Genomic DNA, 13,975 nt, shown 5'->3' with positions numbered 1-13,975 from the left:
TTGGTTCGAGTACAAGGATGCTTCGAGAGGTTCATGAAAAATACACATTATGAATAGATTTCAAAGTATCCCGGCCCCCAAGCACCCGGCCTTTTCAGTCCACTTCCCCTGCACTTTCCGAAGCGCTCTCGGGTTTCGGGTTTCCTGAGAACTTCCTCAGTACTTCCTTGCACCCCCCCCCCCCCCCGCCAGGCGAGGCCACTGGGCCTGACAGAGAATTCTGGGAGCCGCCCTCTGCTACCACCAGTCCTGCCAGCGGATACGCAGGGTCAAACCATTCCCTCTCTCCTTGGAATTCCTGAGTGTCCTGTAAAATAAGCCCCCTGGCATTTTGCAAGCAATGCTGCTCTGTCTTCAGCTCCAGGTAATTTTTTTCTTTTTCTTTTTCTTTTTTTCTTTTTTTTTTTTTTTTGCTTCTTGCAGGCCTGGTTCCCAGCCGCCTTCTCGCCATCTCTGCCCTGTCTTCCTGGCCTCCTGCGCCGAGAGAGGAAGCCGGGGTCGCCTCTCACCCAGGCTGCGGCCATCATTTCCATCTGTGTCCGCCTTTTTGCTCCCGGCTGCAGCCGTCCCCGGAATCACAGCAGATTTCGGCTTGCTCCCTCTGCCTTTCTCTGCCTCCCTCCTTCTTCTTTTCACGCCAAAATAGTTTTTATTTTCTATTCTGAGCTCCAATGGCTTTTTTTTTTTGAAAGATTTATTTATTTATTTGAAAGTCAGAGGTAGAGAGACAGAGGGAAAGACAGAGAGAGAGAGAGAATTTTTCACCTACTGATTCACTCTCCAAGTAGTCTCAATGGCTGGGGCTGGGCCAGGTCAAAGCTAGGGGCCAGGAGCTTCTTCCGGGTTTCCCACACTGGGGCAAGGGCCCAAGCACTTGGGCCATCTTCTACTGCCTTCCTGGGCCATAAGCAGAGAGCTGGATTGGAAGAGGAGCAGCCAGGACTTGAACTTGAAGTAGTGCCCATATGGGATGCTGGCATCGCAGGCAGCGGTTCTACCCACTACGCCACAGCAGCAGCCCCCACATGCCCTCTCTAAAAAGAATTCAAAGTTCTTGTTTTCTTGAAACAATGACTTCTGAAATTTCCCTAAAACAAAACCAAAATTTTGGAGAGTGGATTAGAGAATGGAATTGGCGGGGGGAGCCCCACTGGCCTGTGGGCGTGACACACGGGAGTGATGGACAGCAGGGGGTGGGGCCAGGAACCAGTTTGCGGATTGGTGGCTGGGGCACTCGGTGTGCAGGTGAAGGTAGGGCTGCTCCCTGTGGGAGGCACCTGGGGGAATTCCCAGGGCTCCCAGGAGTCCCGCACTGAGGGCTCCAGGCTCATCCCCACGCCAGCCTCTCTCTCCTGGTGGAGTCTGCAGGGTACCTTTAAGGGGTCCAAGGAACGGCCAGAGAAGTTCATGGCAGGGGTGGGGCAAGCCTGAGCCCCACACCATCCCAGAGGCGCTGCAGGGCTACCCCCCAGCTGTGGGCTCTGTGCGCAGCTCAGGGGCCTGCCAGCCAGGTGCCCCCGACACTCTGCAGGCAGCCCGCGGGGGTAGGGTGCAGTCAGATGCCCTCGCTGGTCGCTGGCTGCTAGGGAGGCCCTGCCTTCCCCTCGGCCAGTGCCACCCAGGTCACTTTAGGCTGTGGCATGTGAGCTTGGTGTGTGTGGTGGTGGCAGTCCATGGCAGGGAGGGGAGGGGAGAGAGGTCCTGTGCCCTGAGTTTGGAGCCGGGCTGGTTTCTGGGGCTCTGGTTGCTTGTGTCCGGTGGGAGACGAAGGCGATCCCACAGCAGCCTGGGAGACACACTGAGCAGACTCTGGGGAGGCCCAGGCTCCCAGTACCCCCAGCCTAACTGCCTTTCTCCCTTAGTTTCTCCCCCTCGCCCCCTCCCTCCTCTGTCAAACTCAGAAGTCCACAGGAAGGATAGCCCCCTTCTCCAAACAGCCCCAGCCACCAAGGGACACCCCGACACCGCCGCGGGCACCGGCTGGAACCTTCCTGCAGACCCGCGCCAGGACAGGAGGGAAAGTGACCAAGAGCAGCCACGTCCTGGCCCGCCTCCCTGCTTCCAGCCCCACCCCCACCCCCACCAAACACCTGGAAGCTACAGCCCTGCGGGTGGAAGGGGCTTCCAGGAGGCAGTCCCGTGGGTGCCCAGCGCAGGGGACGTGTAGGGCCATCCGGCCTGCCTCCCCCACTGCACAGGGGCTCACATCAAAGGCACGACCTGAGCCCCATGACGAAGAGCCCGTGCTCGGAATTCCAGGCCCCTCACTTGCCAAACAGCCATTCTGCGCTCTGTGTCTCCTGCACGGATGAGAACAGCAATGGCGCCTGGTAGGACACTGCCAGCAGCTTTCCCGCCAGCTTACCTCCTTCTGCAATAACACTTATTTCATTCACATGTGTCTCCACTAGCTCTTCTCACACACACACACACACACACACACAATACCGCAGTGCCTGAAAACATTAATAACTGCACAACATCATTGGGCCAGCGTTCAAATTTCTGCCCCGTAAGTCTGCCAATTTGTTCAAATCAGGATCCGGACAAGGTTCCTGTACTGCAATTGATTGACAGGGGTATGGCGACCCGCTGATCTACAGCAGGGATTGCCAAACTGTCACCGGAAAGGGTTAGCTGTTCAGTAGTTTGGGATTTGTGAGCCACGTGGTCTCTGTTGTAACAACTTAAACAAATGGGGGCAGCTGTGTGTCGATAAAACTTTATTGACAAGCACAGGCAACCGGCCAGCTTTGGGCCTAAGGAGATGGTTTACTCACCTGTGATACTGGTTAGCCACAGGCTTGGTCAGAGGCAGGTTGGATCTTTTCTGGCTGGAAGCAGTCGCAGCATTGCTGACATCCTGGGGAGTGTCTGTGGGGAGTTCTTTCTCTCCTCTGGGATGCTGTCATCCAGGTACCTGCCACGCCCACATCCATTAACTCATTAAGGGGCTGGGAAAGGGCAGAGCACGGTTCTCCCGCCCTTCTCTGCTGCTTCGCTAACAATCTTCCATAAAGGGAAACTCGCTTTCCTGGGTCTGTTTACTCTGAGGGATGGGTCTACGGAAAGTCAGAATGGGGAGTGCTTGTTTCTTCCTTTCTTTGCAGCTTTTAAGAATAATGAGTTGAGTTCCTTCGCATTCTTCAAAGATAATCAATGTTCTTTGAAAAAGCACATTATGAACAAATAGGTTTCAGCATTATTGAAGTGGCTGGAGCCATTGCAGGGGCTGCGTTTAATGATGTTTAAATTCCCGGCTTTGCCCAGGCTCCGAGCAGGACCTCGGAAGTCGCCGACAGCACCTGTGCTCTCTGGGGTACCAAGGTGTCTGCAGTTCTCCCACCCCCTTGATGAAACTAGCCTTCTCTTAGGGGAGTGGCTTTCAGGATTCCCCAGTGCAGGATGGGTTGCTCACTGTTTCTGGAACTTTTTAGTACAGAGCCGGTGTTGTGGCACAACAGGCAAAGCCGCCCCTGATAAGGCCAAGATCCCAAGTCAGAGCCCGGATTTAAGTCCCAGCTGCTCTGCTTCCGATCCAGCCCCCTGCTAATGCGCCTGGGAAGCAGTGGGAGATGCCCAAGCGCTTGGACCCCTGCACCCACGTGGGAGACGGGCATGGAGCTCCTGGCTCCCAGCTTCAGCCTGGTCCGGCCCCAGCGTCGCAGGCATCTGGGGAGTGAATCAGCAGATGGAAGATCCCTCGCTCGCTCTCCCTTTCTCTCTCTGTCACTCTGCCTTTCAAGTAAATAAATAAATCTGAACACGACGTGTTCCAGACCTCAGAAACACATCCTGAAGTTTGCACCACAGGCACCGAGGGACCTCGGTCGCACACCCGTGTGCCATTCCACCCGGGCTCAAATCTCTGCTCCACTGGGGGACTGGTTTCTGGAGACACCCCAAGTGCACGGGGACCTGCGGAAGGGGCAAAGACAAGATCCCCCATGACCCTAACAGGCGTGAAGCCACAGGACGAGCGCCTCCAGAGGGGGGCAGCTCAGAGGGCTCAGCCGTCTGCCTGCGAGGAGTGAGCCAAGTGGGAAACAGACAGCGTCGTCCAGAAGTGTGACTGTAAGGGGAGGGAGAGACAGGGCAGCAGGCTGCCGAGGGATGGCAGCCAGGAAGGGGCGGAGGGGAAGGAGGAAGCAGAGGAAGACGGGGGAGAAGGAGGAGCAGCAGCAGGGGCCCCCCACACCTGGGAGTTGCTGAGAAAGGACCAGAGAAAGAAAAGAACCAGGACGCTTTCCCCAGGCTGCAGGTGCCTGGTGTCAGCTAAGGCAGGGAGGTGCTGGGAGAGACCCGAGCAAGAAGACCCCAGCACGAGACCCCAGAAAGAAGTCTGTGGCAAAATTCAGAGCAAGGACCAGACCTTAGCGGCCTTTTCCTTCCCCCTGAAGTGCATGGACTCTGGATACCCAAGGCTCATCCCAGGTTGGGTGGCGTAGGACACGGCAGAAACCCGAGCCACACAGTGCAAATCAGCACTTGCAAAGGCTGGCCTGGTTTTCCCCAGTCTTTCTCACCGCAGTGCTACAATGTTGCTTGCTTTTCTCACTCTCATTCCCTCTGGAGTGGTGGAGAGCCTAACAGAATACAGACCTGAACCCAAGAATCTTGCTGTCTTCCCTTAATCCAGAAAACAGATTGCTAATATGTAAGACAATGCCACTCTTAATGTTGGGGGAAAGAAATGGTTCCCATTAAAACGTTGGTTGTGTTGCTGTGTTCTTTTTAAATGAACATAGGGCTAAGAGTTCCTCAGTGTTAATTCCTCATTTGGTAAATATTGACAGACACAAGGGTAATTCCAGAAGGTCATGGAAGATCAAATTAAAAGATACATTTTATTGGTGCAAAAAAAACCCCTTACAACCCATGCCTATGAGGGTCTTCAAGAAGTTCAAGGAAAACACATACAATGAACAATCTATTTTGCACCAAAATAAATGCATCTTTTAATTCCACTTGTGCATGAACTTTTTGAAATCCCCTGGTATAACCCACATCAGCAAGAGCTCTTTGGGGTCCTCAGCGATTTTCTAAGACGTAAAAGGGGTTCCGAAACCAGAAAGAGTGAGAGCTGCTGGTGAAAAGGAACTGGGAGCCAGGCCGACAGCAGGCCACACTCACGGGTGGGGCTTACGCAGCATCCGGGCTCAGCTCCTGAGGAGGGGGGCGGGGCCGGCGCTGTGGCACAGAGGTTAACGCCCTGGCCTGCAGCGCCAGCATCCCATACGGACACCAGTTCCAGTGCCAGCTGCTCCGCCTCCGATCCAGCTCTCTGCTGACGTGCAAGGGAAAGCAGTGGAGGAGCTCCTGGCTCCTGGCTTCGGATCGGCATAGCTCTGGCCATTGCAGCCATCTAGGGGGTGAACCAGTGGATGGAAGGCCTCTCTCTCTCTCTCTCTCTCTCTCTCTGAAACTCTTCCAAATAAATAAATGTTTTACAAGGGGGGGGGGTGGGCCTTCCTCACCCTCCACTGTCCGAGGACATGGGTCAGCGCTGATGTCACTCCCCCTGCAGAGAGTGAGGTCCATCTGATCGTGGGGATTTTGTTTTCCGTGGTGGAGACAGAAGTCAGGAGGTGGTGAGGGCGAGGAGTGACAGGGAGGCAGAGGAGGGAGCAGGCCAGCAGGGAGAGCGGGCTCACGTTCTCCTCCCTTGGCTCTGCTCTGCCCCAGACTGGGCAGACGGGGAGGGCCCTTCCTGAGGAACCTTCAAGGTCAACAAAGTTGAAAGGAGGATGACCAGGCTGGCCCAGCACAGGCCCACCGCTGTCACTTCAGTTCAGACACCTAGAAAGTAAACTTGTTCGCCACACCAAGCCAACACCGTGGTCCTGCGCAGGGTTCCAGAAGTCAAAGATCATTGGCACAGAGACACACAAGGAGACAGGCCCACGGCTGGCGCCTCGGCTCGCGGCTTCTGTGTACCCGACCCGCCAACCCACTCCTCTCAACGGGAGGAGCGTGGCAAGACTCACCTCGGATGGAGCCAGGGGTTTCGACTACAAACCTCAATTAGAGTTGAATTTTTACAAATTTCCCTGTGGATCTTAATTATTAGGGAGAGCAAACATGTCTCCTATTGAGCTTGCACAGCACGTGGTCTCTCGGTCCATATCCTCACCAAGTTCTGAGTGATGTTCACCAGGCTCCCCTTCTCCCGAGACATCTCGGTAGCTTTCAGAGCCCAAGCCTGGATACTGGGGTGTGAATAGTCACCCCTTAGAAACCATACTTGCTCTGCAACCTTGAGTCCCAGATGTGAACAGCTCTGCAGGAAATCCGCAGACCTATGGGGAATGTCAAGAGTGGGACTCAGGGGCTGGCGCTGTGGCACAGCGGGTTAACGCCCTGGCCTGAAGCGTCAGCATCCCATATGGGCACCAGTTCGAGTCCTGGCTGCTACACTTCTGATCCAGCTCTCTGCTGTGGCCTGGGAAAGCAGTAGAAGATGGCCCAAGTCCTTGGGCCCCTGCACCCACGTGGGAGACCCAGAAGAAGCTCCTGGCTCCTGGCTTCATATCGGCATAGCTCCGGCTGTTGTAGCCATCTGGGGAGTGACCCAGCTGATGGAAGACCCCTCTCTGTGTCTCTACCTCTCTCTGTAACTCTTTCAAATAAATAAATAAATCTTAAAAAAAAAAAAAAAAAAAGAGTGGGACTCAACAGGCCTGTCTTATGGGGCTAGGGATTGTCAGAGTTTGGGGAAGAGGTGACTTCCAGATAAAGTCATCTAAAAATCACTACAGCCAGAGGTCTCTGACACAGGGTCCCCTCCCCCGAGCCAGAGGCTACTGTGAAATCCAGAAGACAGGCACGGAAATCAAACCGTGCACAGAGGCAGCTGGAACCTGCAGTGAGCAGGCTCGGGCGGCTTCTTCAGATGAGTTTGTTTGTTTTTCAAAAACAGCCAACATCTCTCTGCCAGTGGAGGCACAAAGATTTTTACTCCTCCTCTCAGTAGGAATCCATGGACTTCGCGGGTGCCAGCCACCCACCGTGAAATCACCCTCGCTGCTGGCCTCTCGGGATTAGTGTCCGCGGCCCCACCAGCCTGCACAGATGTCCAGCGAGGAGCTGAGGAGGTGGAGCCGGGGGCCCCGATGGCAACTTACTGAGTGGACCGGTGGGCTCCGGGGACAGTGGGGCAGCGGCGGCTCCTGGCACCACCTCGTCTGCATTACGGACAAGGCGGAGCCGCGTCCAGGCTCAGAGCCAGCGGCGGGGCCACCTCCCCATTGGGCACCGCAGGACGCAGAAGAACCCAGGCTCCTCCGGCAGGCAGCCAGGCCCCCCAGCCAGGGTTTCCCAAGCGCCCACGTCCGCGCCTACCTCTCTAACCCTCAACTCTCCCAGTCTCGGTCAGAAGCCCCCACGGGGACAAGGAAGGGGGACCCCGCAGGGAGGGGGCGCGGTTCACTGCTCGCTCCCCCGCCCTCTTCTCTGATCCCGAGTCACCCCCGGCAGCGCCCGCCACTCCAGACCCAGGAGCACACAAAGGCGCCGGCGCGCGCGCGGGGCCGGGGGTGTCCGTTCAGGCCCTCGCTGCCCCTTTAAGGGTTCCCGAAACTTTCCCCCTGGTATCCAAGGAGCCTCGTCACATCCGTTGGCCGTGGCTCCGGGCGCGTTCCGAGGAAATTCAGGACTCGAGTTTCCCGGGGAAGGGGCGCGGTCGGAGAACGCGAGGGTGGGCAGGGCCGGCGCGCCCGGCTCTGCCCCCGGCCGCCCGGGAGGCAGCGGCCCCTGCCCCGCAGCCGCCGCCCGCCAGAGGGGGCAGCGGGCGAAAACTTGCTCAACTTGGCAGCACGGGCTGGGGCGGCCCCGGCGCCTCCGCCCCCTCCGGGCCTCCGCCTCCTTCTCCTCCTCCTCCTCCTCGGAGCCTCCTCCCCGCCTGCGCCGCCGCCGTCGCCGCCGCCGCTCCTGTGCGCTCCCAGTCCCGTCCCGCAGCCGCGCAGCCCCGCAGCCCCGCAGCCGCGCAGCGCCGCGCGCCCAGGTCACCGAGCCGCAGTCGGACGCGCCGGGCCGGGCTGGGCGCGCCCCCTGGGCCCCGCCACGGGCATGGGCGCGCCGGCCCGGGCGCTGCTGCTACTGCCGCTGCTGGCCCAGTGGCTCCTGCGCGCGGCCCCGGTGCTGGCCCCCGCGCCCTTCAGGCTGCCCCTCCGGGTGGCTGCGGCCACGAGCGGCGGAGCTGCGCCCAGCCCGCGACCCGGGACCCCTGCCGCGCCCCACGCCGACGGCCTGGCGCTCGCCCTGGAGCCCGCGGGGGGCGCCGCTAACTTCTTGGCCATGGTGGACAACCTGCAGGGGGACTCTGGCCGCGGCTACTACCTGGAGATGCTGATCGGGACCCCCCCGCAGGAGGTAGGTCAGCGGGGGCACCCTGGCCCGTGCTCCGGGCTGCTGGTGGGGGTCGCGGCGGGGAGGCGGCCGGGGCGCGGCTCGGGGGCGTGCGCCCCGCTGTGGAACTTGAGCCCTCGCCGCGGCGGGGCTGGGCGGCGCGGGGAGACCTCAAAGTTGGCTCTGGCGCGGTTCCCTGCGTGCGGGCGGAGCCTCCTTGCCGCAGGGGTCGGCCCCGCGGGCCTGGGTCGAGAGGCCACGGTTCCTGGCGGGCTGGGGGGAGCTGTGCGATCGCCCGGTGTGTGAATGCCCGCCCCCGTGCCAGGGCTGGAGAGGCGCGCGCCGCCTACAGCCAGGCAGCTCCTTTAAAGGGGTTTCTGGGGTGCAGCTCAGCTGCACGCCAGCCGGCCGCGGGAGGAGCCAGGCGCCGCTGCCCCGTGGCCCAGCGAGCGCAGAGGTGCGGGTGAGAACCGGGTGAAGATGCGCGAGTCGGGAGCTGGCGCGCGCCCCAGCAAGATCGTCTTGGGACTCCCAGGGACAAGCCCGCCCCTCGTGTGCGCAAACTACCTAAGCCAGGTGCCATCTGAGGTCAGGTTTTCTAAGCTGAGCACGAGGGATAAAGACACTTTATTTTTATTTCTAACGTTGTCATTTGGGTTGTACTTCCCCGACGGTTCCCCCATAAATAGCACGTACTCATGACTTTTGTGTAAGTCTAATTATTCAAGACTGGAAGAGGGAAGGCTGCACTGCTAGTTCTTTTAAAAAAGGAAATCCGACAAACAACGCCTGTGGCTGTTTAATTAGGGCTCCCCCCCTTCAACTTGCAAAAGTGTGTTCCGTGTACAAGGCTGATCCTGGTTGCCTTTCAACTCAGTCATGGGAATCCTCGTGAGGATCCCGGGAGGGAAGGGTGGCTGCCGGGCAGGGGGCGTGGGAACCGGAGTCAGCTGAGGCAGCCCCAGAGCAAACACGCGCCCAGGGCAGAGCCTCGTGACTTCCGCCTGCCACCGAGCCTGCAGGTTCTGGGGAATCCACTCCTGGGTTGGGACCTCTGCGCCGGGAATAACAAAACACACACACACCTCCGGGTGGTTCTAGAATGGAAGCAAGTTTTCTCTACTGCATGAGAATTCACAGGGCCTGGTTTCTTCTTTTTATGGTTTACTTAGAGAGAAAGAGAGGGAGAAAGAGAGAGGGAGAGGGAGAGAGAGGGAGAGAGAGGGAGAGGGAGAGAGAGAGAGAGAGAGATATTCCATCTGCTGGTTCAGTCCCCAGATGCCTACAATAGCCAGGCCTGGGCCAGGCTGAAGCCGGAAGCTGGGAGCTTCTTCCTGGTCTCTCCCACGCGGGTGGCAGGAGCCCCGCACTCGGGCCGCATTAGTGGGAATGTGGGGTGGGAAACAGAGCAGCAGGGACGCGGAGCTGAGCTCCTGTGTGCGATGCTGGCCTCGCAGGCGGTGGCCGACCACTGCGCCACACACCAGCCCCACACGTGGTCTTTCCTTGTGTTCTCCGTGGACTCTTGGAAGCCCCCTTGTCAAGCAGATTTTGAGAGACGCAGGGCCCCGCTGAAAGCATCCCCAGAGCTGTCACTCGAAAGGAAAGCGGGAGGGACAAGTCTCACGAGGGGCTCACAGGTACCTCTCCTGGACTCAAAAAAAAAAAAAAAAAAAAAAAAGCGTTCCTAAGTAATAGCTTGCCTTTGTTAATTAAGTCAATGACCTTTACTTTTAGACGCTGAAGCTTAATCAATTTAATTAACAGGCATGAATTGAGCGCTTACGTTCCTATCTGTATCACAGCCCAGGAAGAAGTGCATTCAAGGTTAGGTCTCCGTGAGCGCTGGCATGTTTCCAGGGGCTGTTTTTACAAAACCAGACTTCACTTCTACCCTCGACGGGAACGGGAATAAGTTACTCTGTTCCTCCTTCCTGGCTTGATTTAATGATGAGCTGCTTCGTGGCAAAATCCACGTGTGTGGTATTAACCCTTACATGCTGGTGGCTGGGGCGCGGGGATTCCCTTCCCACCTGTCTTCCCCAGCCGCCTCCGGCCACCTGCGGACAGCAGCGAGGGGCCTCTGAACCCGGGCGGAGGCGTCCGCTCTGTTACTGAACAAGAGTCACGCATGTCCTCTCTGCTGGTCTCCAGAGCCTAAAATAAAAATTGCTTAGGTGGAGAGAAAAGTAGAATCGTAAATTCAAGCGATGAAGAACACACGAGTTTTTCTGGAGTTAAGGAGCCGTCCTGGCATCTGGGTGCTTGGTGCTGTGGCAAGCCCTGTGCTGTGTGCTTCGGGTGCACTTTCCCCAAAATCCGCACAAGACCCGCTAACCCCGTGCCTGGTGGTCTGACCTGCATGCGGGGGCTGGGAAGAATGAAGCTTGGGATTGAACGGCTTGCCAGGGCCACAGGGCAGGCCACACCTGACCCAGAGCCAGGAAATGGATCGGGCCCGGGAGCTGGACCCGAGAACCCCAGTTCTGATCTCCCAGGGGGACACTCACTCTCCTCCCCTTACCGCTCCTGCTTGCTTTTCTTTTGGCCAGAGCCCTTGACCGTGACCCCCTAAGACATCAGAGCCCTAGGGGAGGCCTGCAGCTGCACGGCCTGCAGCCCCTCCTGCCTTTGGGGAACAGCCTGATGAGTGGTTGGGCCCGGGAGTGCGTGCGACCGAACCAGAGGCAGGTTAGCCAGCAGCCCGAGCCTGCAGATCCCCGCCCTGCCGTGCAGAACCAACGCTTATTTCCTGAATGCTTTAATCAAGAGCTGGGAGAACATCGTTCCGCCCGAGGACTCCGCGAGGGTCACAGGGATCTCCCGGCAGGCCCGGCGCGCGGCACGGAGCCCGGGTGCTGGCGGGCAGGCCCAGGTTGGCATGGAGATGGAGCCAGGCTTGCTCCCTGCTACCGTTATGTGACTTCTCTCTAACAGCAGCCGGCCGGCGTCTGGTAGAACCGTGCAATTTGGTCTTATTAATAATAATAATGGTATTCTAAAGTGATTATAATTATAGCAATTTCCATTATTTAAAAAAAAGACTTCCACGCTCACATGATAAATCTAACTAAAGGTCTGTACTTGGAGTGGCCTCAGAAAGGCTTCCTGGGTCTCTGGGAAGGATTTTCTATCACCTCCACTAAAATGGGTACAGCCCAAAGCAGGGCTGTCTCATACTTAAACGTGGACGTGATGCGCTGGCCGTGTGTTGGCCTCACGTTCCAGTCCCGGTGCTGTGTGTGATGATCGGGGCCCTGGTGTCTTCAGGACTGGACCCTGAAAGCAGGAACCAAGCATGTGGGTGAGGCTGTATTTCAGAATAAGCCAGCCAGGGTGCCCGGCGGCACCAAGCTGATGGGAGGTGAGGCTGGGAAAAGACGGAATGGGATGGGACAAGCCCAGCTGGAGAACCCTGAGGTGGCGGGTGAGGGGACGAGGACGCCGGAGCTGGTTTGTGACGGCCTCCTTGGAGCGAGTAGAGAGAGGCTTCATCCAGGGCTCCAGAACTGAAGATATTCAGCAGGGGACCTGGGAACCAGCCGGGGCCAGCACGGGGGCAGAGGACCAGCCGACCGCGGCGCTGCAGTGAGCCCGCGTTGCCAGTGTTCAAGACCCCATGCTAAGCAGTTTGCATAACCCACGACACCCTGCGAAGGGCGCACAATCACTGACTTCATTTTGAAACAAGGAAACCCGGTCTCAGGGCGACCTGCAAGGCCCCCGGGGGAGGGGCAGAGCAGCGAGTTCAGTCCAGGTCTCCCCAGTTGCAGTCTGTGCCTTCGCCTCCGCCCCGCGCCTTCATTGCTAGCTTTTTATGCAGAGTTTCTGTGGCTGTCTCGGGGGTGCGGGAGGCTCCTGCTGACTGTGGGTGCTGGCTGCCTCCCTGAGTCCCCGGGGCCTCCCTGGCTGATGCCCTGCAAGGTTCAACATGGGCTTTCTTGGGCTGTGGAACAGGGGAGCACGCGCTGGGGACCTTCAAGGGACGCTGTATCTGCTCACAGTCTGCAGACCAGAATCCAAACTCCAGGCCTCGGCAGCAGCCTGCCCCCTCTGAACGAGGACCCTCCCGGCCTCGGCTCCGTGTCTGCTGGCTCGCTGGCTCTTGGCCGGGTCTCTCCAGTCCCTGCCTCTGACTTGGCGTGAGCTTCTCCGCTCTGTGCGGGTCTGTGTGCAAATCCTGTGTTTAAGGGCCCGTGCGCGTGCAGCCTGCCCTCCTCTTAGCTGACCACGTTTGCATAGACACTCTTTCCAAAGAAGCGCCAGCCGTCAGGACCGGTTTTCGGGAGACGTGACACGGCTTCACCCACAGTGAGTTCACCCTAGGTCCATCCTTCTCTGGCTGTTTTTTCCTCTCTTATTCACTCCCACCTTTTAATTACCAATAATTTCCATCTGGGGGTCAAGTGTACTCTTTATCAGTGGCAACAAGCAGCTGGTGTTGGCGTGGCAGGCACGGGAGCCTGGTGAGGCAGTGCGTTAGGGGGGTGGGGGGGTTCAGCCGTGGCTGTGTGTTGGCTTCTCCACTGGAGACTCACTGCTGACAGTCCTAACGTGTCCACTGTGGTGTGGCACTACGAGAAGTGCTGGGAGACTCACTGCTGACAGTCCTAACGTGTCCACTGTGGTGTGGCACTACGAGAAGTGCTGGGAGGCTCACTGCTGACAGTCCTAACGTGTCCATTGTGGTGTGGCACTACGAGAAGTGCTGGGAGGCTCACTGCTGATAGTCCTAACGTGTCCACTGTGGTGTGGCACTACGAGAAGTGCTGGGAGACTCACTGCTGACAGTCCTAACGTGTCCACTGTGGTGTGGCACTACGAGAAGTGCTGGGAGGCTCACTGCTGACAGTCCTAACGTGTCCATTGTGGTGTGGCACTACGAGAAGTGCTGGGAGGCTCACTGCTGACAGTCCTAACATGTCCACTGTGGTGTGGCACTACTGGCTTCTGTGAGCTCGGGTTGATGGATTTAGAGACCTGTGACCACAAACGCTCATGCTGGGAGCACACAGATGGAGACCTCGCTCACTCGCTCGCTCGCGCTCTCTCTCTTCCTTTCAAGTAGATGAAATATAGACACTAGAAATATAGACATTTCCCCCTCCAGTACTTACTTTTTAAAAAATTTTTTAATTTAAGAGAGAGTGGGAGTGCATACACCCATCTGCTGGTTCTCTCCCCAGATGCCACAGTGGCCAGGGCGGGGTGGACCAAAGCCGGGTTGTCGGTCCAGGTCCCGGGGAGCACAGAGCCTTCCCTGCTGCCTCCCAGGGGCCACGTTAGCACGAAGCTGGAGTCGGGAGCCAGAGGTGGGCATCACCCTGGGGCACTCCGATACTGGAAGTGCAGGTCTTAACCCCTGGGCTCCATACTTCTCGCCTTCCTGATTTCCTTCGTTGAGGGCAGGGGGCTTTGCTTGCTCTCGGTGCCCCTTCCTCCTGTTTCTTCCTGGGATGCCGCTGGCCCCGCTCACTCAGAACCAAAAGGGAAAGGATGGGGTTGGCGCCCAGCACTGGAGACTCCTCCTCTGTGGTGGAGGCTGGCGGCTGTACTGGACCTGTGTCGGGGACCTGGGGGTGGCAGGCGAGTCTGCTGTCCCTGAGTGTCTGGCCAACTCTCTCTGCCA

General features: G+C 58.2%; 1 protein-coding gene across 4 annotated transcripts in view; it reads left to right on the top strand.

Moving 5' to 3' along the window:
- Positions 1 to 7,640: 7,640 nt before the first annotated feature.
- The window catches only part of BACE2 (beta-secretase 2), an 85,404-nt gene continuing 79,069 nt past the window's right edge, over positions 7,641 to 13,975 (top strand). For 2 of the 4 annotated variants that reach the window (XM_070073148.1, XM_070073147.1), the window contains exon 1: positions 7,657 to 8,370. In XM_070073148.1, the coding sequence (XP_069929249.1) occupies positions 8,068 to 8,370 (303 nt within the window). In that variant the 5' untranslated portion in view covers positions 7,657 to 8,067. Of the gene's footprint in view, positions 8,371 to 13,975 lie in introns of all 4 variants that reach the window. The other 2 variants (XM_070073149.2, XM_089330518.1) reach the window with 2 other exon arrangements.

This window comes from Oryctolagus cuniculus, chromosome 4 (assembly GCF_051225735.1).
Source record: "Oryctolagus cuniculus isolate XC-2025 breed Fujian yellow rabbit chromosome 4, ASM5122573v1, whole genome shotgun sequence".
Lineage (NCBI taxonomy): Eukaryota > Metazoa > Chordata > Mammalia > Lagomorpha > Leporidae > Oryctolagus > Oryctolagus cuniculus.
Note: the sequence above shows the minus strand (reverse complement) of the source record. Positions and strands in the feature narration are given on the sequence as shown.